Raw genomic sequence first — 20418 nt, 5'->3', positions numbered from 1 at the left:
AACCTTTGGTGATAGATGAAAAAAAATACACATATTGGAAGGAGGAAATAATGTCCGAATTTGAGTTATGTATAAAATTATGGAGTCCATTTAACAAAATAGAATGTAAATATCATCGTCTTTTATAATAATAATGATAATACTTTCACAAACGATAAACAGAAAAGGAAAAAAAAAATCTACTCTAGAAAGTTTGAATTCAACTTTCTTTGCGTACAAGAACGATCACCTTCGACTAGACAATTCAATTACGCCAACTTTGGGATGCTTTTTTATTTGTGCACAAAAATTCTTTTGAAAATGTCTCACGTTTTAATTTTGTGAGACGGATATCTTTTTGTTTGCGTGGATAAATAATCTCTCTTTCTCTAAACAAATAAAGATATCTGTATCTGAATTTAAAAATATTCTTCAAGTTTATGTTGAAGCACAATAATTAGCCTTATTGCGAGAGTAATCGAAACGTGACGTTTGAAGTACGGTCTCGTGTAAAAGATTTGAATTACATTATTGCTACCGACTATAATTTTGGCTCGGTCCTACAAAATGTATATTTAAAAAATAGTTAATTTAATAATCCAAATAAATGTGTATAAAAATTTATAATGTATTAGTCAGGTGAACTTAAAAGAAAATAGGTGTAAAATAAGGGGGAAAAATGATATTTTGGTATGGGTCGCGTCCGTTGACCGGAGCTGAATTGAAACCGGAGAACACTGGGAAAAGTACAGAAGGGGGCCACTTGTGCCACGTCGGCACTTGAGTAAGCGATGACGTGTACAAGTAACTGTAGCCTCTGTGTTTATATTATGTCTTCGTTCCCAAAAGATTTTTGCTCAAAAAAGACAAAACCTATACATACACAACTGTGATTCTATACACACAGACTGATCGAGTGCGTTTCTTCGTGTTTCTGGTTGCTTCTCCGTCTTCCTGCAATCCGCGAAGGCAAAGTTTGGGGTTGAATTGAGCTTTGTGGATTCTATTGTTCTGAATTCGGTTTTGAGTTGAGGTGTTTGTTTGGTTTCGTTTGTGTGGGTTTTTGTCATTGGAAAGAAGAGAGAATGGCTAGCGGCGAGGGGTTTCTGATGGAGGAGCGAAGGGAGGTGCTGAAAGTGGAGTCTCGAAATGCGGAGGTGATGGCATCACTGTCGTCGTCGTCTTCACTGAAGTCTCCGGGTCAGGAATCTTCCGTGCTCTCCGAGCATCGTTTTCTCAAGGTTTCGGGCAGAAGGCATCTTTCTGCTTTGCAGTCTGGGAAAGTTATCAGAGTTGAGAAAGGTAAAATTCTGGGTAAACAAATTGATGACATGACACTTTAATTATTTCGAAAATGGTTTTTCTTTTTCGGTCTCTGCGTTTGTTGTCTGGTTCTGGAGTTCATTAGCTAAGACTGATTGATGATGCTTACAGGGATTGGATGCTTCTATTTTCGGTTGTTCTTTATTTGGTGGTTGTTATGGATTTTGTATTGTGGGATTCATTTCAGTTTCGAAAGTTAATGCCCAATTACTTGTTGGTTTTTTGAGGTGGAAGAATGCATTCCAGCTGCATAAATAAAGATTGTTGAGCACTGATTATAGTGGTGGTACGAGATTTATTACGCGTGCACATACTAAAATTTAAGTCCATGTTTTTTTCCCGGTTCGGATATTGGTTTTGATTATTTTTTCGGATTATTGAATATGTATGAACCATTTGACATTGGAATTTATGAGATGCATTGACTGCTATAGCTAGTACATGATCGATGCTTAGTGTTTTAAGGCGTATTGTTAAAGAGATTTTGCAGGAGTTGTGTGGCGTTCTTATGTGCTTTCAGTATATTTTAAGGCTTTTTTTAAAAATTTGTTATTTTCAGTGGGAGGAATTGAATGCTGAGAATGCAAAAGTAAATGTGATGTTCCGAGATGAGATGTCTGAATATTGCATTTGTGACTTCATCTTCTGTCATGATGCCTGGTGGCTATATACATTGCTAGAAGTTGCTCGCAGCTGTAGATTAGTTTGTTAATAAGCAAGCGTTGAATTAACTGTTGAATCTCTTGACTGCATGTCGTGGCAAAGCGTTTATCATATGAAGCATAAATTAAGGAATGCTGTTTTTTGGCTTTTTGGACCTTTCATTTACGTCGTTCTTGTACATTTAAATATGATTCATTTCTCCATTCAAAAATTAATTTACTTCATAAAAGTATCTCTTGAATACAAAGTTGGTTATTATTATTGGAGACAAAGAGTCTCTAAGCCCTAAGGCCTCGTGATCTTGGGCTGCTTGCTATCTTAATGCAATTATGGGCACATAATCTTAATATCCATATTGAATAATAGCATCCTAACAAGAAAAAATTTTAGGTTGTATCTAATTTATATTCATAGCAAGGACATCATATATTTCCTGTCTATATACTAGCAACTTCCCCTTGTCTTATATATAGATATATGAATTTGGGTCATTGAAAACCAGAGGTGGTAAGTATTGTGCGAGACAATTTCGAATAGCAGAAAAGGTCTGTTTATCCCAAATCAAAAGCTTTGTCCCATTCTTGAGATGTTTGACTTGGAATAGCTGTTGTTTGTAGTATGCTACTTTGTTTGATTGACGAGTTCTCGAACTTTTGCATGTGACATTTTTCATTTATGATTATATTTTTAGTCAGTAGTTTTTGCAGTAGATGGTTCACTGGAAGATTTCTTGATGTTCTTTTGGCAAGTGTTGTCTTGAATAATTTTATCTTTTATTGTGTGCATGTAATATAACATAGTTATCAATTTTTCAGCTTAATAAATTTGTTGAAATCTTGGGAAGAATTGGACTATACCCATTGAAGTTCTACTTACTCTACTTGGTTTGATACAGAAACTCGCATATTATTGGAATCTTCTGTTGAATTGGGTTATTCCTATTGAACATCATGGATTTTATTTTTCTGTGGAAAAAACAGTTGTCTGTGCATCATGCTACTTGCTTCTCATACATGCAAAAAGAAAACATGAATCTGTTTATGCCCTTGTTGGATTGAATTTTCAGTTATTGAATTAATAGACCTTTTATGATCAGCTCAATATGGAATGCTACTAGGACTTATTACTCGGGTAAATCTTCGGCCAGCGTCTTGGAATGCCCGCAGATGGAGGATAATTTAACATGCTTTTTAGTGGGAAGTGTCAACTATAAGTTCATGTTATAATGAAATGAATTGATCAAAAAACTATTAATTTTTCACATCCAAGCTCGAGCTCGAAATTTTTACCTGGCTCAGAGCTTAAAAATTAAACTATTTGGGTTTACTCGACTTAAAGTTCAAATTTGAGCCCCATTCATTTAGTTTAAACCTGATTTTCTAGATTTATTAGACAGAGGTTCAATCTCAGGCTCAAGTTATCGAAGTCATGTAATATGTAGTATGTTATTAAATATGAATTAAAATATTAAAACTCACAAGCGGCTCGCGAGCTATCAAACAAAGTAATGTGAGCTCCAATCAGGTCAAAAGAAATATTCTAACATGTTCTAGGTTGAAACAACTTCTATAATTTTAAATAATTGAATATTAATCAAGTTCAAAAAGCTCATGAACCGGCTTTGGTTGTTCACACCCCTAGTTGGCATTCTGTGTGCAAACTTTTTAACTCTTTTTTTACCATTTACTGTCGGAATAATTAGTGTTTATACCTAGGACTATGTCATTGAATTATTGGTTCAATCTTATCTCCTAAACTTTTTGGTTCCCAATTTTTAGAGTGGCATTGTATGGAATAAATAGCTGGCATCCGTAGTGGGGCTTTGTTATAATGAGGCAAATGTAAGAAGAATGGCGACCCATCTTATTATTTGGTATCTTTCATATAAGTTACAGTTTATGTGGTGATAACTGTGTCATTTGAAGTTGGAGACACGGATTTAAAAAATATTACTCTTTTAGCTTGAGGTCATGCTTTTATTTTTTTGTAACTTCTTCGATTTCTATGCATTCATTGTATTGTAATGAGCTAACTATGATAATAGATGGCACAGGAGGCAAAGGCACTTGGAGCAAACTGCTTGATACTGATGGTGAAACTTGTATTGATCAAAAGGATTCAAACTACGACAGTGGCCTTGTACTATCATAATTTTATTTCTTTTACTATTTTGAACTGCAACATTCTCCTTTTTCTATCTACAATTAGTTGTTTTCACAGAAGATTTTGTTCTTTTCTTGAGTAGGAACCTTGTGAGTTAGTTGGATCAAATGCCTCTCATACTTTGGATGAATACAAAAAGGCTGTAATCTCGATCATAGATGATTACTTTAACACCGGTGATGTAGAAGTTGCTGCTTCCGATCTCACAGAACTAGGATCAAGTCAGTACCATCCCTACTTTATTAAGCACCTCGTTTCCATGGCCATGGACAGGCAGACCAAAGAGAAGGAGATGGCTTCGGTTTTGTTGTCAGCTCTGTATGCTGATGTTATAAATGCAGCCCAGATTAGGCAGGGATTCTTCATGCTGCTTGAATCTGCAGATGATTTGGCAATAGATGTATTGGATACTGTTGAAATTCTTGCTTTATTTATTGCTCGAGCCTTGGTTGATGATATTCTACCTCTTGTTTTCATAACCAAAGCCAGAAAAATGCTTTCAGAAACCTCCATGGGAGTTGAGGTGCTGCAAACTGCTGAGAAAAGCTATCTCTCAGCACCCCACTATGCAGAACTTGTAGAAAGACGGTGGGGTGTAAGTACACATATTACTGTTGTTGAGGTAGAGAAAAAAATCACTAAGCTTCTAAGAACATATGTGGAGAGTGGAGATGCTTCAGAAGCCTCTCGATGTATTAGACAGTTGGGTGTTCCATTTTTCCATCACGAAGTTGTGAAAAGAGCATTGGTTTTTGCCATGGAGATACCAACAGTAGAACCACTCATCCTGAAGTTGCTAAAGGAAGCTGCAAATGATGGTTTAATAAGTTCAAACCAAATGGTAAAGGGTTTTACTCGAGTATTTGAGAGCCTTGATGATCTTGCCCTTGATATTCCTTCTGCCAAGAATTTCTTCTACCCCTTTATTTCCCAAGCAATGTCTGATGGATGGCTTGACACAGCTTACTTAAAATCTTTGACTGAGGATAAGAAGAAAACAAATAAAAATGATGAAAAATTGAGGCGCTACAAGGAAGAAATTGTCGCTATAGTTCATGAATACTTCCTCTCAGATGATATCCCTGAACTGATTCGAAGCCTGGAAGATCTAAGAATGCCAAAGCATAAACCTATTTTTCTTAAGAAGCTCGTGACTCTAGCACTGGACAGGAGAAACAGAGAGAAAGAAATGGCCTCTGTTTTGCTTTCAGTGCTTCATATAGAGATCTTTTCAACAGAAGACATAATCAATGGTTTTATTATGCTACTGGAATCTGCAGAAGACACAGCAATTGACATTTTAGACGCTTCAAATGAACTTGCCTTTTTCCTAGCAAGAGCTGTTATAGATGATGTCCTCACCCCACTAAACTTGGAAGAGATAGCCAGCAGGCTGCCACCAAATTGTAGTGGCAGTGAAACTGTGTGTTCAGCCCGATCACTCATAGAAGCACGTCACGCTGGGGAGAGGATCTTGAGGTGCTGGGGCGGTGGTACAGGCTGGGCTGTGGAGGATGCGAAAGACAAGATTCAAAAACTTCTCGAGGAATACGAGAGCGGGGGTGTGCTAAATGAGGCCTGCCAATGCATCCGTGATTTGAGCATGCCTTTTTTCAATCATGAGGTGGTGAAGAAAGCTCTGGTTATGGCCATGGAGAAGCAAAATGACAGGTTTCTGGATTTGCTGCAAGTTTGCTCTGACGAAGGGTTGATTACGATCACTCAGCTGACAAAAGGTTTCAGCAGGATGAGAGATGGGCTTGAAGATCTGGCTCTTGATGTTCCAAACGCCAAGGATAAGTTTGGTTTTTATGTAAAGTATGCAGCGGAACGAGGTTGGCTCATGCCTTCATTTGCGGCTGCAGAAGGAGACGCAGTTGCATTTTCTTGATCAGAAACATGTATTTGCGGTTTTTTGTCATATGATGTATAGAGGTTGTCTTGTGTTGCATAAAATAGGTTTTGGTTGTTTGGTACGATGGTTTAGATGCATATATTTTATATTTTACATGGTATTTTAGGAAGTAATGTGTAATAAACAAGTTCATGAACGATTTAGTACATACAAATGGCATTTCTTGAATATAATTTTGAAATAAATTTAGCGTAAATACTTTTTTCTTTTTCTGTTTTTAGAATCGAAAGGTAGCGGTTATGGTGTATTGTCACAAAATAAATAAATACACTTGAGGATATCATTTTCTTAAAAAAAAGAGTTGACCGAGGTTAAAAAAAAAATACCCTCCACAAAATCAGAGGAATTAAGTCAGAAAGAAGGCTCGCACATCGAACAATCACCCAAATTAAGCTAAAATGCTCTCAATTGTACAGCATAATTTCTGCATAATTCAAGCTTTCTGTTTTTCGTTTTCAATTTAAAGTACATGTTTCCAACTTTATTTTCGTAGTTCTTCCTATTTTCCAGCAATGTATTTTCGCATTTTGTTTGTAAATTTCATCCATATTTTGTTTCTTAATGGGAAAGTTAATATCGATTATTATTATGAAATGTTTAGTTTCCATTATTGGCTGTTTTAGTCAATTTCTCTATTTTCGATGCTTAAAAGGGGATATTATAATCAAGTTTGAACCAGGGCTCCTAATTGCTTGATTTAGAAGTTAGATTATCAATTTTTATTGATTTTGGCACGTCACGTATGATATCTTTCACCTACATCTTAAAAATCAAAGATTTAAAATGAGTTTATAATGGCTTACAATGGACTTCTATAGCAACTTGGGTTAATTATTTTCGTAAAGCGAGAACGAATACGAAGTAGTTGCTATAGGGGCTCATTGTGCAGTCACGCAAGCGCGGGCCCGAGCTCGAGGCGTGACATCACGTGCCTGGAATGCCCGCAACACCCACTCGCCAATTTTGTGTGCAAACATAATTCAAGCACGCCCAGTGGGACCATGCCGCCGAAACACCGAGGAAACACTAATAGAGTTGATGGTAAACTGCCGTCATAAGATGATAGGGCTGGTGACCCTGCTCCTCAGGGTGAAGCTAATGATGGAATAGTCCAGCAGATTGTGGAAAATATCGAAAAAAAACAAGCAATCTGAAGGTGGAAGATCTAACAATATCCCAGAGATTTTGATAGTTCCTCTTGAATATCTCGACTATGTGATTTCAAAGAAATTTGAGGAAATAGATTTGACGGTGGCCAACACTAGGGGATGTATGTGCTGGTCCCACTTGCGGTAATTTGAGATAATAAAACTCGAAAATAAAGAATAAACTGGACATCGAGATTTACGTGGAAAACCCCTAAAAATTATTAGGGTAAAAATCACGGGACAGATGAAAAGAATTTCACTATAATATTTTGTGGTGTACAACTCACTCACTGTGTTTCCAAAGAGAACACACACTCTCTTAATACAGGAGAACAAACACTTCACAAATATTATAGAACTAAGCACTCAAATGCTATTAAATGAGAGAAAACTCGAAGAAGGGATGTGATGATTTCAGAATGAAGGGAGAGCTCTACTTATAGAACCTCTTGTCCGTGTGAAAACGCGTATTCATATTTCCGTCTGAATTTCCTTCTGCTGCACCAACTTTGACAAATCAATTGCCAATCACCACGTTTAAAATTCACAAATTCAGCTGCCCATTAAATGCTGCCAACCTTTTGAAATTTCAAAGCATGCAAATTTGTCCCTACCTATTGCCGACATTTCTCCCACTTGGAGATTTGATTGAGAATCAAACAAATTTCCACACATCCTTTCAATCTTGCCATTCTCTACTGGTTACGTTTTCGCTAGACCACTTGAGGATGTACACCACTCAAACTTATCAGTGTTAACTGGCTTGGTCAGAAAATCAGCTATGTTATCCTTTGTATGGATCTTCTGCATATCCACGCTTACTTCCTCTACTACTTCTCGCACAAAGTGAAATTGGACTCCAATGTGTTTCGTCCTGGAATGAAAGGCTGGATTCCTTGCGATGTGCAAGGCACTCTGACTGTCACAAAACAAAGAAACATTATCTTGTTTGTGCCCGATCTCCTCCAATAACCTTTTAATCCATATTGCTTCCTTGCAAGCTTGAGTAACTGCCATATATTTTGCTTCCGTCGTAGATAATGCCACAACTATTTGCAGTTTTGAAACTCAGCTTACTGCTCCCCCTGCAAGTGTAAACATATAAGCAGTAGTAGATTTCCTCTTATCAGGATCACCTGCTTAATCTGAATCGACATAGCCCCTGAGTGTAAAATCTGATCCCCCATAGCATAATGCAGCATTCGAGGTACCCTTAATATATCTAAGGATCCTCTTCACAGTGCTCCAATGCTCTCGTCCAGGATTCGCCATATACCGACTAACTGCTCCCACTGCTTGAGCAATGTCCGGTCTTGTACAGATCATAGCGAACATCAAACTGTCCACTGCTGATGCATATGGTACTCGAGACATCTCCAACCTCTCTGTTTCACTGCTAGGACACATCTTGGAGGATAACTTGAAGTTAACAGGAAGATGGGTCGAAATTGGCTTACTATCTTGCATGTTGAAGCGTTGCAAGACTTTCTTCAAAGAATTTTTCTGGGAAAGCCAAATCTTTCTGTTACTTCTGTCTCGATGAAATTGCATCCCTAGAATCTTGTTTGCTGGTCCCAAGTCCTTCATATCAAATTCCCTCACCAACCGTGCCTTCAATCCTTGGACCTGATCTTTGTTGGGGCCTGCTACAACATGTCGTCCACATACAACAGCAAAATGATATAATCATCACCAGACCTCTTGAAATACGTACAAGGGTCTGCACTCAGTCTGTTGTATCCAAGGCTCATGATATAGAAATCAAATCTCTTGTACCAACAGATTGACTCCTATTTTATACCGTACAGAGATTTGTTCAACATGCAAATCAAGTTCTCTTTGCCTTTTTCCGCAAAACCTTCTGGCTGGAGCATATAAATTTCTTCTTCAAGATCTCCATGAAGAAATGTTGTTTTCACATATAGCTGTTCTAGATGTAGGTCAAACACCGCACACAATACCAACACTACTCTGATTGTTGTAAGTCGAACCATAGGAGAAAATATCTCATTGAAGTCAATGCCTTCTTTCTGAGCATATCATCTTACCACCAATCTAGCACGATACCGATCCACTTGGTTATTACCATCACGCTTGATCTTATAGACCCATCTGTTTCCAATGGCTTTCTTTCCTCGTGGTAGTGTAACAAGATCTCAAGTTTTATTCTTGTCTAATGCCTCCAATTCTTCTTGCATTGCTATCATCCACAAGGATACATCCGAGCTTTGAGTAGCCTCGTGAAAATTCGATGGCTCACCATCCTCTGATAATAGACAATATGCAATATTACTTTCAGTGACATAATCTGAAAGCCAACCTGGTGGTCTTCTGTCTCGAGTTGACTGCCTCACATTCGAAACTTCAGACTCAACATGTTCTTGTTTTTCGTGCTCTGGTACTGCTTCACAAGAAACTTGACCTTCGTACGTCTTATTTTCCACCTGAAATACAGTAGTTTCTGAATTCGGTGTGCCTTTGTCTCCCTTTACTTTATCTTCCTCGAAGATAAAATCAATGCTGATGACAAGCTTGTGAACAGTAGGATCCCACAAGCGAAACCCCTTTACTCCATCAGCATAACCCAAGAAGATACATTTTCTGGATTTTGAATCCAACTTGGATCTTTCTTGCTCATTGTACAGAACGTACACAGGACTTCCAAATCTCCACTGAAGGAAAACGATTGATAATATAACAAGCGATTTTGACTGTTTCTGCCCAAAATGATTTGTCTAGACCCGCAGTCCTCAACATAGCTCTTGTTCTTTCCAACAAGGTCCTGTTCATCCGCTCCACCACTCCATTCTGTTGAAGTGTGTAAGCCGTCATGAACTGTCTTTTGATGCCTTCATGTTGACAATATGCATCAAACTCATCACTGATATATTCTCCTCCATTGTCAGTCCTCAGACACTTGATTTTCTTTTCAGAATCAAGTTCAACCCGCGCTTTGAAATCTTTGAAGACTTGGAAAACATCTGATTTCTTCTTGATTGGATACACCCAACATCTCCTAGAGAAATCATCAATGAACGAGACAAAGTATCTCGCTCCTCATAGGGATACAACCGGTGCTTGCCAAACATCCGAATGAATCAGCTCCAATATGCTTTTGCTCCTGACAGTAGAAGTGCCAAACTTTGATCTGTATTGTTTACTGGTAACACGATGCTCACAAAAGGGTAGTGACACTTTTGTAAGTCCTGGCAACAACTTCCGTTCTGAGAGAATTTTCAACCCCCGTTCTGACATATGCCCGAGCTTTCTTTGCCATAACATTATTAATTCTTCTCCTGAACCATTTGATGCAACAACTAGTTCCGTTTCTTTGTGTGTTTCTCCCAAAAGTACATACAGATTTGCAGCAACTTTTTCCGCCTTCATANAAGCGATTTCCGAGGCATGATATTTCTCATGAATACAGATCCTCCTGAGACTGGTTCATAATGATCAAATCATTCTCTCCGAGACGTCATGTGCCACGTCGCTCCTGAATCCATAATTCACGTGTCACAAAATTTGTGCCTGCTTTTTGCAACAGTTGCTGCTTCGCTGAATAATATTNGAGGCATGATCATTTCTCATGAATACGGATCCTCCTGAGACTGGTTCATAATGATCAAATCATTCTCTCCGAGACGTCATGTGCCACGTCGCTCCTGAATCCATAATTCACGTGTCACAAAATTTGTGCCTGCTTTTTGCAACAGTTGCTGCTTCGCTGAATAATATTTCACCACTGCCTAAAGTACTGGCCACATTTCCTTGAGAACTGTCTCGATACTCGTACACTCTTTCTTGAAGTGCCCTTTACCGCCACATTTAAAGCATTAAATATTTTTCTTCTTACTTCTCGACTTTGATCTACATCGTCTTTGGCTCCCACTAGAGTCACAGTCCATAAATCTTCCTCTTATCATCGGTAAAGCCTCTGCCTGCTTCGATGTTACCAACCTATCTTCCTTGTTCTTGCGTCGGCTTTCTTCTCCGAGAACCGCAGTTAAGACATCGTCGAATCTTAGAAAGCTCATAAGAATATTGTTGGTAATGTTGATGATAACACTACAAAAAAAAGTGTTTCTAGAAGCGGTCTTTGAGGAGCACTTCTAAAACCGCTCGTGTAAACTGAACAAAAAAATCGGTTTTACTTAAACCGTTTCTATTTCCTTACTTTTAGGAGTTGTCGCATAACCGCTTTAGTTGTGCAATTTTTAGTACCGATTTGTATCAACCGCTGCTATAAATTGCTTCTATTGATTTAACTATTAGAACCATTCTGGAAACTACTCTAATTGAATATTTTTAAAAGTGGTTTCACAAAACCGGTGTTAAGGAACGCCCTTATAGCTCTATTTTTTTAGAATTGATTTGAAAATTGCACATATTAAATACATTTATAAACCGTTTTTATACATGGTTCTTATTGATATAACTATTAAGATTATTCCGATCTGTTGTCATATTTAGCGACGGTTTTACACAACCCATCGCTAATATTAGCGACGGTTTTTCTATAACCGTCGCTACTAATTGCGACGGTTTAAAACAAACCGTCACTTTTTCAAAAATGCAACGGTTTTACTGATACCCGTCGCTATATTTAACGACAGTGTTAACAAACCGTTGCTAAATTTAGCGACGGGTAAAGTCAAACCGTCGCATGTATTCAATTAGCGACATTTTTACTAAACCTGTCGCTAATATTAGCGACTGTTATGCTTTACCGTCGCTAATATTAGCGACTGTTATTTCATACTGTCGCTAAATATAGCGACGGTAATGTCGTAAACCGTCGCAAAATTTAAATTTTGAAAAATCTGCCACAAATAGCAACGGTTTATTCGACAACCGTCGCTACTAGCGACGGTTATTGAATTCAATAACCGTCGCCGAATTTTCTATTAATACCTCCATTTCCAAACCATTTCCTTAAACCACTTCACAACACATAAAATTTTTCTCTCTTACATAATTTTACCACTTCACGACGATAAAAACCGGTTGAAAAAACCGCTTCTATAAGATATAAGGCCATAAATAAGAGGAGCGATTTTACAACCGGTGGTACAAGTGCTGGAGCGGTTAAAAACCGATCTTAAAATTGAAAAAAACCGCTTCTGTAAGAGTATTTTTTTGTAGTGTAAGTTGATCATATGAATCTGATAGACTTTGAAGTAGAAGCTCCGCACGTTCATTTTCCCCTATTTTATGCCCCATGGAAGTGAGTTGAGAAAATATGGTATTTAGTGTGTTGATATGGTCGGTCATCGATGAGGATTCCGCCATCTGAAGAGTATAAAGCCTTATCTTTAGGAAAATCATGTTGTGTAGGGACTTGACCTCGTACATCTTTGTCAGAGTATCCCAGATAACTTTTGCTGTTTTTATCTCAAAGATACTTGACAATACTTCGTCTGCTATAGCCAAGTGTACATTGGCAACAGCATTATCATTCATCTCATTCCACTTTCCATCGTCCGTAATTTCCATCGGTCTATCTCCAATAGCCGCCAAGCAATTTTCCTTTCTTAAAACTGGTTGTATCTTTATTTTCCACAGCATAAAATTGCTTCCGTTGAACTTTGCTATCTCGTAATTGCCCGTCATTATGTCTACAACAATTTAGTAGACTGGACAAAATAATTCCGCCTTAAATAAAAAATCTCAAAAAAATTATTTTCTGATGTGGAAGATCAGTCTAGGCTGCAACCACAGAGCATACTCAGAATTTTAAGAAGTTTTGAACCTAGGCTCTGATACCACTTGTTGGTCTAACTTGCGGTAATTTGAGATAATAAAACCCGAAAATAAAGAATAAACTGGACATCGAGATTTACATGAAAAATCCCTAAAAATTATTAGGGTAATAACCATGGGCAAGATTCCACTATATTATTTTGTGGTGTACAACTCACTCACTGTGTTTTCAAAGAGAACACACACTCTCTTAATACAGGAGAACAAACACCTCACAAATATTATAGAACTAAGCACTCAAATGCTATTAGATGAGAGAAAATTCGAAGAAGAGATGATTTCAGAATGAAGGGGGGAGCTCTATTTATAGAACCCTTTGTCCGTGTGAAAACGCGTATTCATATTTCCGTCTGAATTTCCTTCTGCTGCACCAACTTTGACAAATCAATTGCCAATCACCACGTTAAAAATTCACAAATTCAGCTGCCCATTAAATGCTGCCAACCTTTTGAAATTTCAAAGCATGCAAATTTGTCCCTACCTATTGCCGACAGTATGGAGGAAGCACACTGACTGATGATCACTATCATAGGTTATATGAGAGGTGAGATTACCATAATTAAGTTAGGTGGAGGATCTGGGCCAAAAATCACATAACATACAGAGAAGCAGACTGTTACAGTGTGTTTGGTTCTTTATAAATTTTGATTTGGATTTGGAAATTCTATTTGGTGTTTGGTTTAAAATTTAAAAATGGTATTTACAAATCCATTTCTTGTTTGGAAAAAAAATTCGAATTTGGAATTTTAAAATTTCACTAAGCTATCCTTAGAAATCTTATCAAATTTGATGTGATTTGGATCAAAAAGTAATTGTATGTTTTTAAAATCCAAATCCCACCAAATCCTCTAAAATTCTGGTTGCCAAACACTCTGTTAATATGAACCAAAATATGGAGGAGAGCCACAAATCGAATGAAGGTGGGAGGATCCAATGAGAATTCCCCAACTGGAGATAACAGTGTCCCAAAAAACTCTGGATTTGCTCCTCAGAGTGAAGGATATACTCCTCCTCACAAAAAAGATGATGAACTATGGGGGAGAATTTTGCCAAATCTGAAAGAAAAAACTTTTTTGTTACAATGTGCACACCTGGGTTTATATGAGGAACCCTATGCTCGTCCATATCATATGATGAATACTTGGGGGTCATCTAGTTATCATCACCTGCAGACAGGTTCAATTGCCAGGGAATTCCATTTACACATGACATGAACTAGAGAACTAGTTTCACACTCAATTATATCGAAATGAGCTTGAGGTATGCATTGCCGACCTCTATAGGTTAACCCAAAAGTCGGGGGAAACCACTTATTTGTTCATTGAGAGATTTAAGAAATTTAAAAATAAGTGCAAGGTGTTTCTACAGAACCTGAATGTGTTTAGTTGGCACAGAGAGACTGAACTTTGAGTTGAGGAAGAAGTTCCAGGGAACCAAGTTCCTTGGTTTCTAAGGAATGGCCGCGAAAGTGGCCGAGTACGAGGAATCATTAGTAGAAGTTGGTAAATCTGGTTCTTTTATATGGCCTTCGTTGAAGCAAGGCTGTTGACACTGTTAAAGTCAGTTCATCGATGACTCAAAGCCAAAATCACAGCCAGTTCACGTTCGATGTCTTCAAGAAATAGGAAATTTTTTATTTTTTAAGACAAGTAGAATTTCGTCACATTTTTTGCTGATACCATAATTCCTACAACCATGCTACAAATTCATGTTGAGCATTTAAGAATATTATTCAAGATAGAATCAACAAGGGTGTGCTGAAGTTCCCTGAGAAGAAGGAAACCATGATGACAGATGAATATCCATTTCCTTCTATTGCAATATTCAGTGTCAACACCACAGATTCGATGAGTATCATCACTAGGAATAGAGAACATTGATGAGACAAAATCATGGGCCCCAAGAGAATGGCGAAGAAATACTAGGTCCCAAAGAATATGATATACGAGGCCAACGAGGAGAAATACCGGGATAACATTTAATAGGATTTAAAACTTATGTAACATTTACAGAATCAGATAGATTTATCTTATGTCCTAATCTCTTGAATGCTAAAAAATAAATAATTTTTTGTCTCAAATGTTGGGTAATCATATATAATAATGTAATAGTCTTTTTTTAAAAAAAGAATCTCTGATACTCACTGAAAATTTAGGGTCCGATTCCAGCAAGTGACTCTAGACCAGACGTTGGCTTCGAATTTGCCCTGAGCTTGAAATCATGAAGAAGACCGTTAGAAGGGGGGCCGGGAGAGTGTCCCGACGTAGCCCCTCCGACGCTCAAGTCAGAGATTGAGGATATCAGGGGAGATCAGCTAAGGGTGCTGCTGAAAAATAATATAGTGAATGAATAAATTAGACACTCAAACCTGGTATTTATAGGAAAATACTTGGGTCCGTGATAGGCCTCTCACCTTGGCTGGAGATGGGCCAGGGGTCCAGATCTGATTTGGACCTAACTCTAGTGGGCTCATCCATGTAGTATCAAATCTCCAATAAGCTAGACAAGGACATATTTATCCTCGTTCTATTGTTAATCAACCTTATTCTCTGATGTAAGCAGCTGTATTTCATTTTCTCCTAATTCCTTCAACAAAGAAATACACATTTTTACTTTTTAATTGTTGCCCAATTTCACACTATGCATACATCAGCCTATCAGAGTGAAGAATTACAGAGTAGAAAACCTTTTTGATTTCAGCTCCAGTGATATCCGTCATTTGTTTGATAATGTCAATATTATCCATTGATTTTAACTTTAATTGATTATTTACGTAGGACTGTTGTCGATGAAACAATTTCAGATAAGATCACATTGATGCATAAAGATGTAGACGCGTTGAATGTGGAAGTTTCCCAAACCAAGAACGTTGGGAAAGGCGGAGTACCCTCTTGATTGCTGTGGAGCAGATACAGACGCTGACAAAAATGGTCTAGGGGTACCCAGTTCTCGTGTGGAAAAAGTTAGCAGTCTTCAAACTGTAAGTTTTCGTTTTCACATCTTCACCATGATGTGTACCTGAACCTGAAAATGTATTAACGCAAAGAAAAGGACTGGACGCTCTCCGGTGTGTCTGAAATGGTGAAGTTTCCTTTTCTGTTATGGAACTGCCAATGTCTCATACTCGGACACGATCAAAGGAAGAAAAGTTTATTTAAACTGTTTTTAGCCGGTGCAATAAAATATTGTACGACATTCACGCCTATTAGTTGTCCCACATCGATATGGGATAAAATACATGTGAGTTGCATATATGGACTTGGACAATCATCCCGTCTTGAGCTAGTTTTTGGAGTTGAGTTAGGTCTAAGTCTCAATCTTAACATGATATCAGAGCCCAAGTTCCTCTGTTATATGTTAGGCCACCCGTTCTTCCCATGAAATTTGTTCGAAAATGAGGGAGTCCGTATGTTAGACAACCATCTGTTTGGAACACGCTGGGCTTACTAATGCTTAGAACAGGTCGCTCGCAGGTGCAAATATAAATATTTTTGCATCAACAAGCTAATGTAGGCGTTTGTTGTAAGATATAAAAACTAACACTACTCCTGGTCTTCACCGTATTTTCTTCTTTGTTGGAGATTGCTCCCGACAACCTGGATTGCCTTGGAAACACTGGAGTCGCTTATCTTCAAGGGTGAGTGGAAAACATGGCTATGTTCATATCTTAGGCACGTGAAAGGACTTTTTTTTGGTCTTTTTGTCCTTTCACTTATTTATTTGATGGAGTTTTCTCAAGAGGAACAAGTTGGTTGGGCTGTTTGTTTTTAAAACATATGATAAGATTGAACAATTATGCAATCTTTCTAAGAGGTCATATCCAATAACATTAATTCAGTCACGGGCTATCCAAAATTAATTTATTCAAAAAATATGTCATGTACACGCCTCGCGATATGCAAATACAAGTGTTTTATACTGTTGATGTTTCTTGGTGATCTGAAATAAGGCAACATTGTGATTAATAGTAAAATCAAGCAGTTAGATATCAGATGCATTGACATGTTTGTTCATAGTTTGAGTAAATATATCAAAGTTGGCGGCTTGTTTTGCAACTATATTTGTTAGTTTGCAGACAAGCTATCTTTTATTGATGTACATTGAGCTAGCTAATTCACATATGATAGCAATTTCATTATTCATCATGATAATTTGATGGTTGTAATAAAATATGTCCCAGTGGGCATTTGGAGCTTTCGGAGAGGTGTCTCCAAGATTCGGTTTCAGCGGCTTTAATCAACTATGCGGTCATGTAATATACCGAATAACAGACCAATCTTTCTTCTGCTAAAGAGGTTAATACTAACGTTCATAGAATTGGTATTTATACAATGTGAATCATAAACTTGCCATATAGTGTATTCAATCACAATTAAAATACCAAAACAAAACTTAACTACAATAATTAAGAGGAATAATGGCAACAAAGAATGCAACATTGAAGGCAAATATATCAATATGAAAAGTCTAGTAGGTTGCTTCTATGTACTTAATATTCACTGAACTTGGCTAGATCAATAGTTAGCTGGCGCAGGACACGAGACCCTAGAGTTAACAGAAATGCTTGTGTTACCAGCTTCGGGAATGTCCCTATCTGAGGTTTGGTTGTCTGAATATGGGGCTTGAGCGATTACCCTGGATTCAGCAATGTAAATCATTCAGCTTGGAACACATTGAGTTGAGTGCTGAGAATTATGCAACAATAATAAGTTAGTAGCATGCAAAAGATGGACAGTACCTTTCCTTGCGTTTCTCTAAAAACCGAGCCAAAGATTTCCGGCGAAACTGAGGCACGGTGCCTGATAGCGATGAAATTTGATTAAATATGGTACTTTCATGAATAAATAAATCCACAATATCATACAAATTGAAGAAAATGTGAATAAAAAAGAAACCCAAAATTACTTGAAAGTAAGGTAGCACTAGCAGGATCAGTTCCTAACGAGTTGAGAACTTTCACAGGCCCTATTTTACTGGAAGAAGGTAAGGTAACTCCTGGATTTACAGTAGTTCTGTTGATAGCAGACCCACCAGCAGAGTGAGAAATGCTAAGAGCTGTTATGGGTATGGGCCCTGAATGATAGGGTGTTGAGCCATATGGTTGGCTCATAATAAATCCATCAAAAACAGAAGACCGAGGCATGGATGCTTGAACTGGAGTTACCGGAAGAGTTGTGCTTGAAGGCGTGGGAGGCCCGTTTCCAGCTAATAGCATGATCGCTTGAGCCTGCATCAGCTGAACAAAATTAATCTCACAAAATCAAGAAAAGAAAATGTTGAAACTAATGAGATATCATGTGGCGCACCTTCTGGGGAGATATATTGTCATATACACACACTGAACCGGCGTAGAATATGGTCAACTGAGCAGGGGCGGTTGAGATCTTAGGAATATTTCTGCCATACAAATCCATATTGATTCAAACATTTAGTTGTTTTCCTCTCAGTAAGATTCAAATTCTTGTTCTTATATCAAGGTTCTACATCGATGTCTCTATCATACCTTAAATCTGTCGTTCCCACGACAGGGCTGCTAGAAGGAATAGCTTGGATGGGATGAGCCATTGAAATTCTTGCATGAGGCTGTGGGCTTGCCGAGCCTATCAGGTGCAGTCCGGCAGGTGAAACTGTCACATTTTCTTGATTAAGAATAGATCGATGGATAGTACGTGAGTCAAGGTGCTTTACAGGATATGTAGTCATCCTGTACCAAGGTCCCGCTTGCTTATCAGGAATGACATTTTTCTGAACAGTAAACACAGTAAATAACAATAAGTCTACAAACAAAAGCACAAAAGCACAAAAGCAATCTCTCTCAAAACTTGTGAATCAGTTATGGTAACAAAACATGTATACGATTCTTTATAAACATAAATCGATGATGCAAACCTGCATGACACCAGAGTACGGATTGTGATCAGAGTCAAAAGCTTCAGTAGTTGTTATGGACACCAATCCAGTCGATGCCAGGGAATCAAAACCAGTCTTGGGTTTTTCTTCATGAACATCCTGGAAAGATAAGAGCTGAGGAAGAGGGGAAACCTTGTTTGAGAATGACCACTGCATTGCTAAACTTCTCACCGGAGCTACATAACAAAAATACAATGTAAACGAAAGACTGTCAAATCCATCACTAATAATATCCAAAGACAGCTACCAATGTAATCAAACAAGATACAGCCTTTCCACAAATTTGTGCACCTCATTTAAAGTTAATTTACCTGATTATTAATGACTACTAAACAGCAGTAATACATAAAGGCTACTTTCAGAACTGCCTGAAAGATCAAACTACTGCAACTTGTATACATTTCAGCTTCAAATCACAATATAATTCAGGAGTTACAAAATACAGCAACTTGTTCAATATTTTAATATCAATCACAGGGAGTATAATACATGAGTTTCATTTAAATAACCCAAAGTGTGGCTGTAAAAGGGATGCGAACATGTTGATTCACTTAAAAAAATCAATGTTTAGCATCTCATGCGCAATATAATACTATTAATTGTTGTACTGATTGATGCAGCACCAGAATATAATATACAAATCCATCTGGTCAAAGCAATTTAAATTATAGACCAAAATATTTAAAATATAAAAAAATCCTTATCAGGTATAATACATTCATCTTTCTTGATGATATGATATTTTAATGTAGCACAAAAATATTAATGGGGTGACGTCTTCTTGAAGGTGACATCTCATTTTAAACTATAAAACTCTGCTGCTTTAAAAATATATATAATAATTAAATATCTTTATAAGGTGCATGTTGGCATATGTAACTATCACAAGAAACCCACAAGGGAAATTAATATTAGAAAAGCTGCGCTAACACAAGAGAAAACAAAATCTACTGCTAAATTTTGTCATCACATTTTATAGACACTAGTGCGTGCCGAACGCAATATATGTCTTCAGAAAAAATTTAACGAATAAANTAATGACTTAATATAATTACTAAATGATATTCTTGTGTTAATTTTATAGTAATACAAAAATGTAAATTTTATATAATTTTGAATTAATTTGATATTAGCTCGAGTGAATCAATTTAAAATATTAAAAATTTAAGAGTTTAAAATCTTTTAGTTTTGATAGAGCGATACTCCTTACTCCCTTCTTGTGTACTGTCAATAGGTGAACGACACCTAAAATAGAGATTTACACTGAATTCCTAATATATACTAGTACACTGACAATACTTTTAATAATTCATGTTGTTTATATTTAAATGAGGATCAAAATATAATTATAAGAAATAGTGAGTGACTACACTGCCATTTTGATATATGAATTAAAAAAATAAATATAAAAAAGAAATTTAAAAAAAAGACATAAGCAAGAATTGAACCTGTAACTTGATAATCAAGAAACAAAGACTCTATCAACTGAGCTTCATGTGACTTGTATTAAAATTTTAACATTTTATTTATATATATAATTATTAAAACAGACCATGA

The 20418-nt window shown here is 37.1% G+C and overlaps 2 protein-coding genes across 6 annotated transcripts in view; one reads left to right on the top strand and one right to left on the bottom strand.

Moving 5' to 3' along the window:
* The first annotated feature begins 822 nt into the window (after positions 1–822).
* On the top strand, positions 823–6203 carry LOC140975450 (MA3 DOMAIN-CONTAINING TRANSLATION REGULATORY FACTOR 1-like). 4 transcript variants are annotated; one of them, XM_073439167.1, is made up of 3 exons: positions 823–1281; positions 4019–4104; positions 4211–6203. In XM_073439167.1, the coding sequence occupies exons 1-3, from the start codon at positions 1065–1067 to the stop codon at positions 6017–6019; spliced, it is 2112 nt and encodes a 703-aa protein (XP_073295268.1). In that variant the 5' UTR covers positions 823–1064; the 3' UTR covers positions 6020–6203. The 4 variants fall into 4 exon arrangements, with proteins under 4 accessions (XP_073295268.1, XP_073295267.1, XP_073295270.1 ...); XM_073439166.1 differs by having other exon boundaries at positions 4010–4104; XM_073439169.1 differs by having other exon boundaries at positions 1139–1588; positions 3744–4104.
* An 11140-nt stretch (positions 6204–17343) lies between these two features.
* Positions 17344–20418, bottom strand: part of LOC140974761 (protein TIFY 6B-like) — a 3722-nt gene continuing 647 nt past the window's right edge. The window contains exons 1-7 of one of the 2 annotated variants that reach the window (XM_073438243.1): positions 19173–19393; positions 18841–19037; positions 18455–18696; positions 18258–18348; positions 17857–18178; positions 17690–17750; positions 17344–17586 (exon numbers count right to left, since the gene is read on the bottom strand). In XM_073438243.1, coding sequence (XP_073294344.1) covers positions 17466–17586; positions 17690–17750; positions 17857–18178; positions 18258–18348; positions 18455–18696; positions 18841–19017 — 1014 coding nt within the window. In that variant the 5' untranslated portion in view covers positions 19018–19037; positions 19173–19393 and the 3' untranslated portion in view covers positions 17344–17465. Of the gene's footprint in view, positions 17587–17689; positions 17751–17856; positions 18179–18257; positions 18349–18454; positions 18697–18840; positions 19038–19172; positions 19394–20418 lie in introns of those variants that run through there. The other variant, XM_073438242.1, reaches the window with a different exon arrangement.

This window comes from Primulina huaijiensis, chromosome 4, assembly GCF_012295235.1.
Source record: "Primulina huaijiensis isolate GDHJ02 chromosome 4, ASM1229523v2, whole genome shotgun sequence".
Lineage (NCBI taxonomy): Eukaryota > Viridiplantae > Streptophyta > Magnoliopsida > Lamiales > Gesneriaceae > Primulina > Primulina huaijiensis.
The sequence above is the reverse complement of the archived record's forward strand: the minus strand, read 5'-3'. Positions and strand labels throughout refer to the sequence as shown.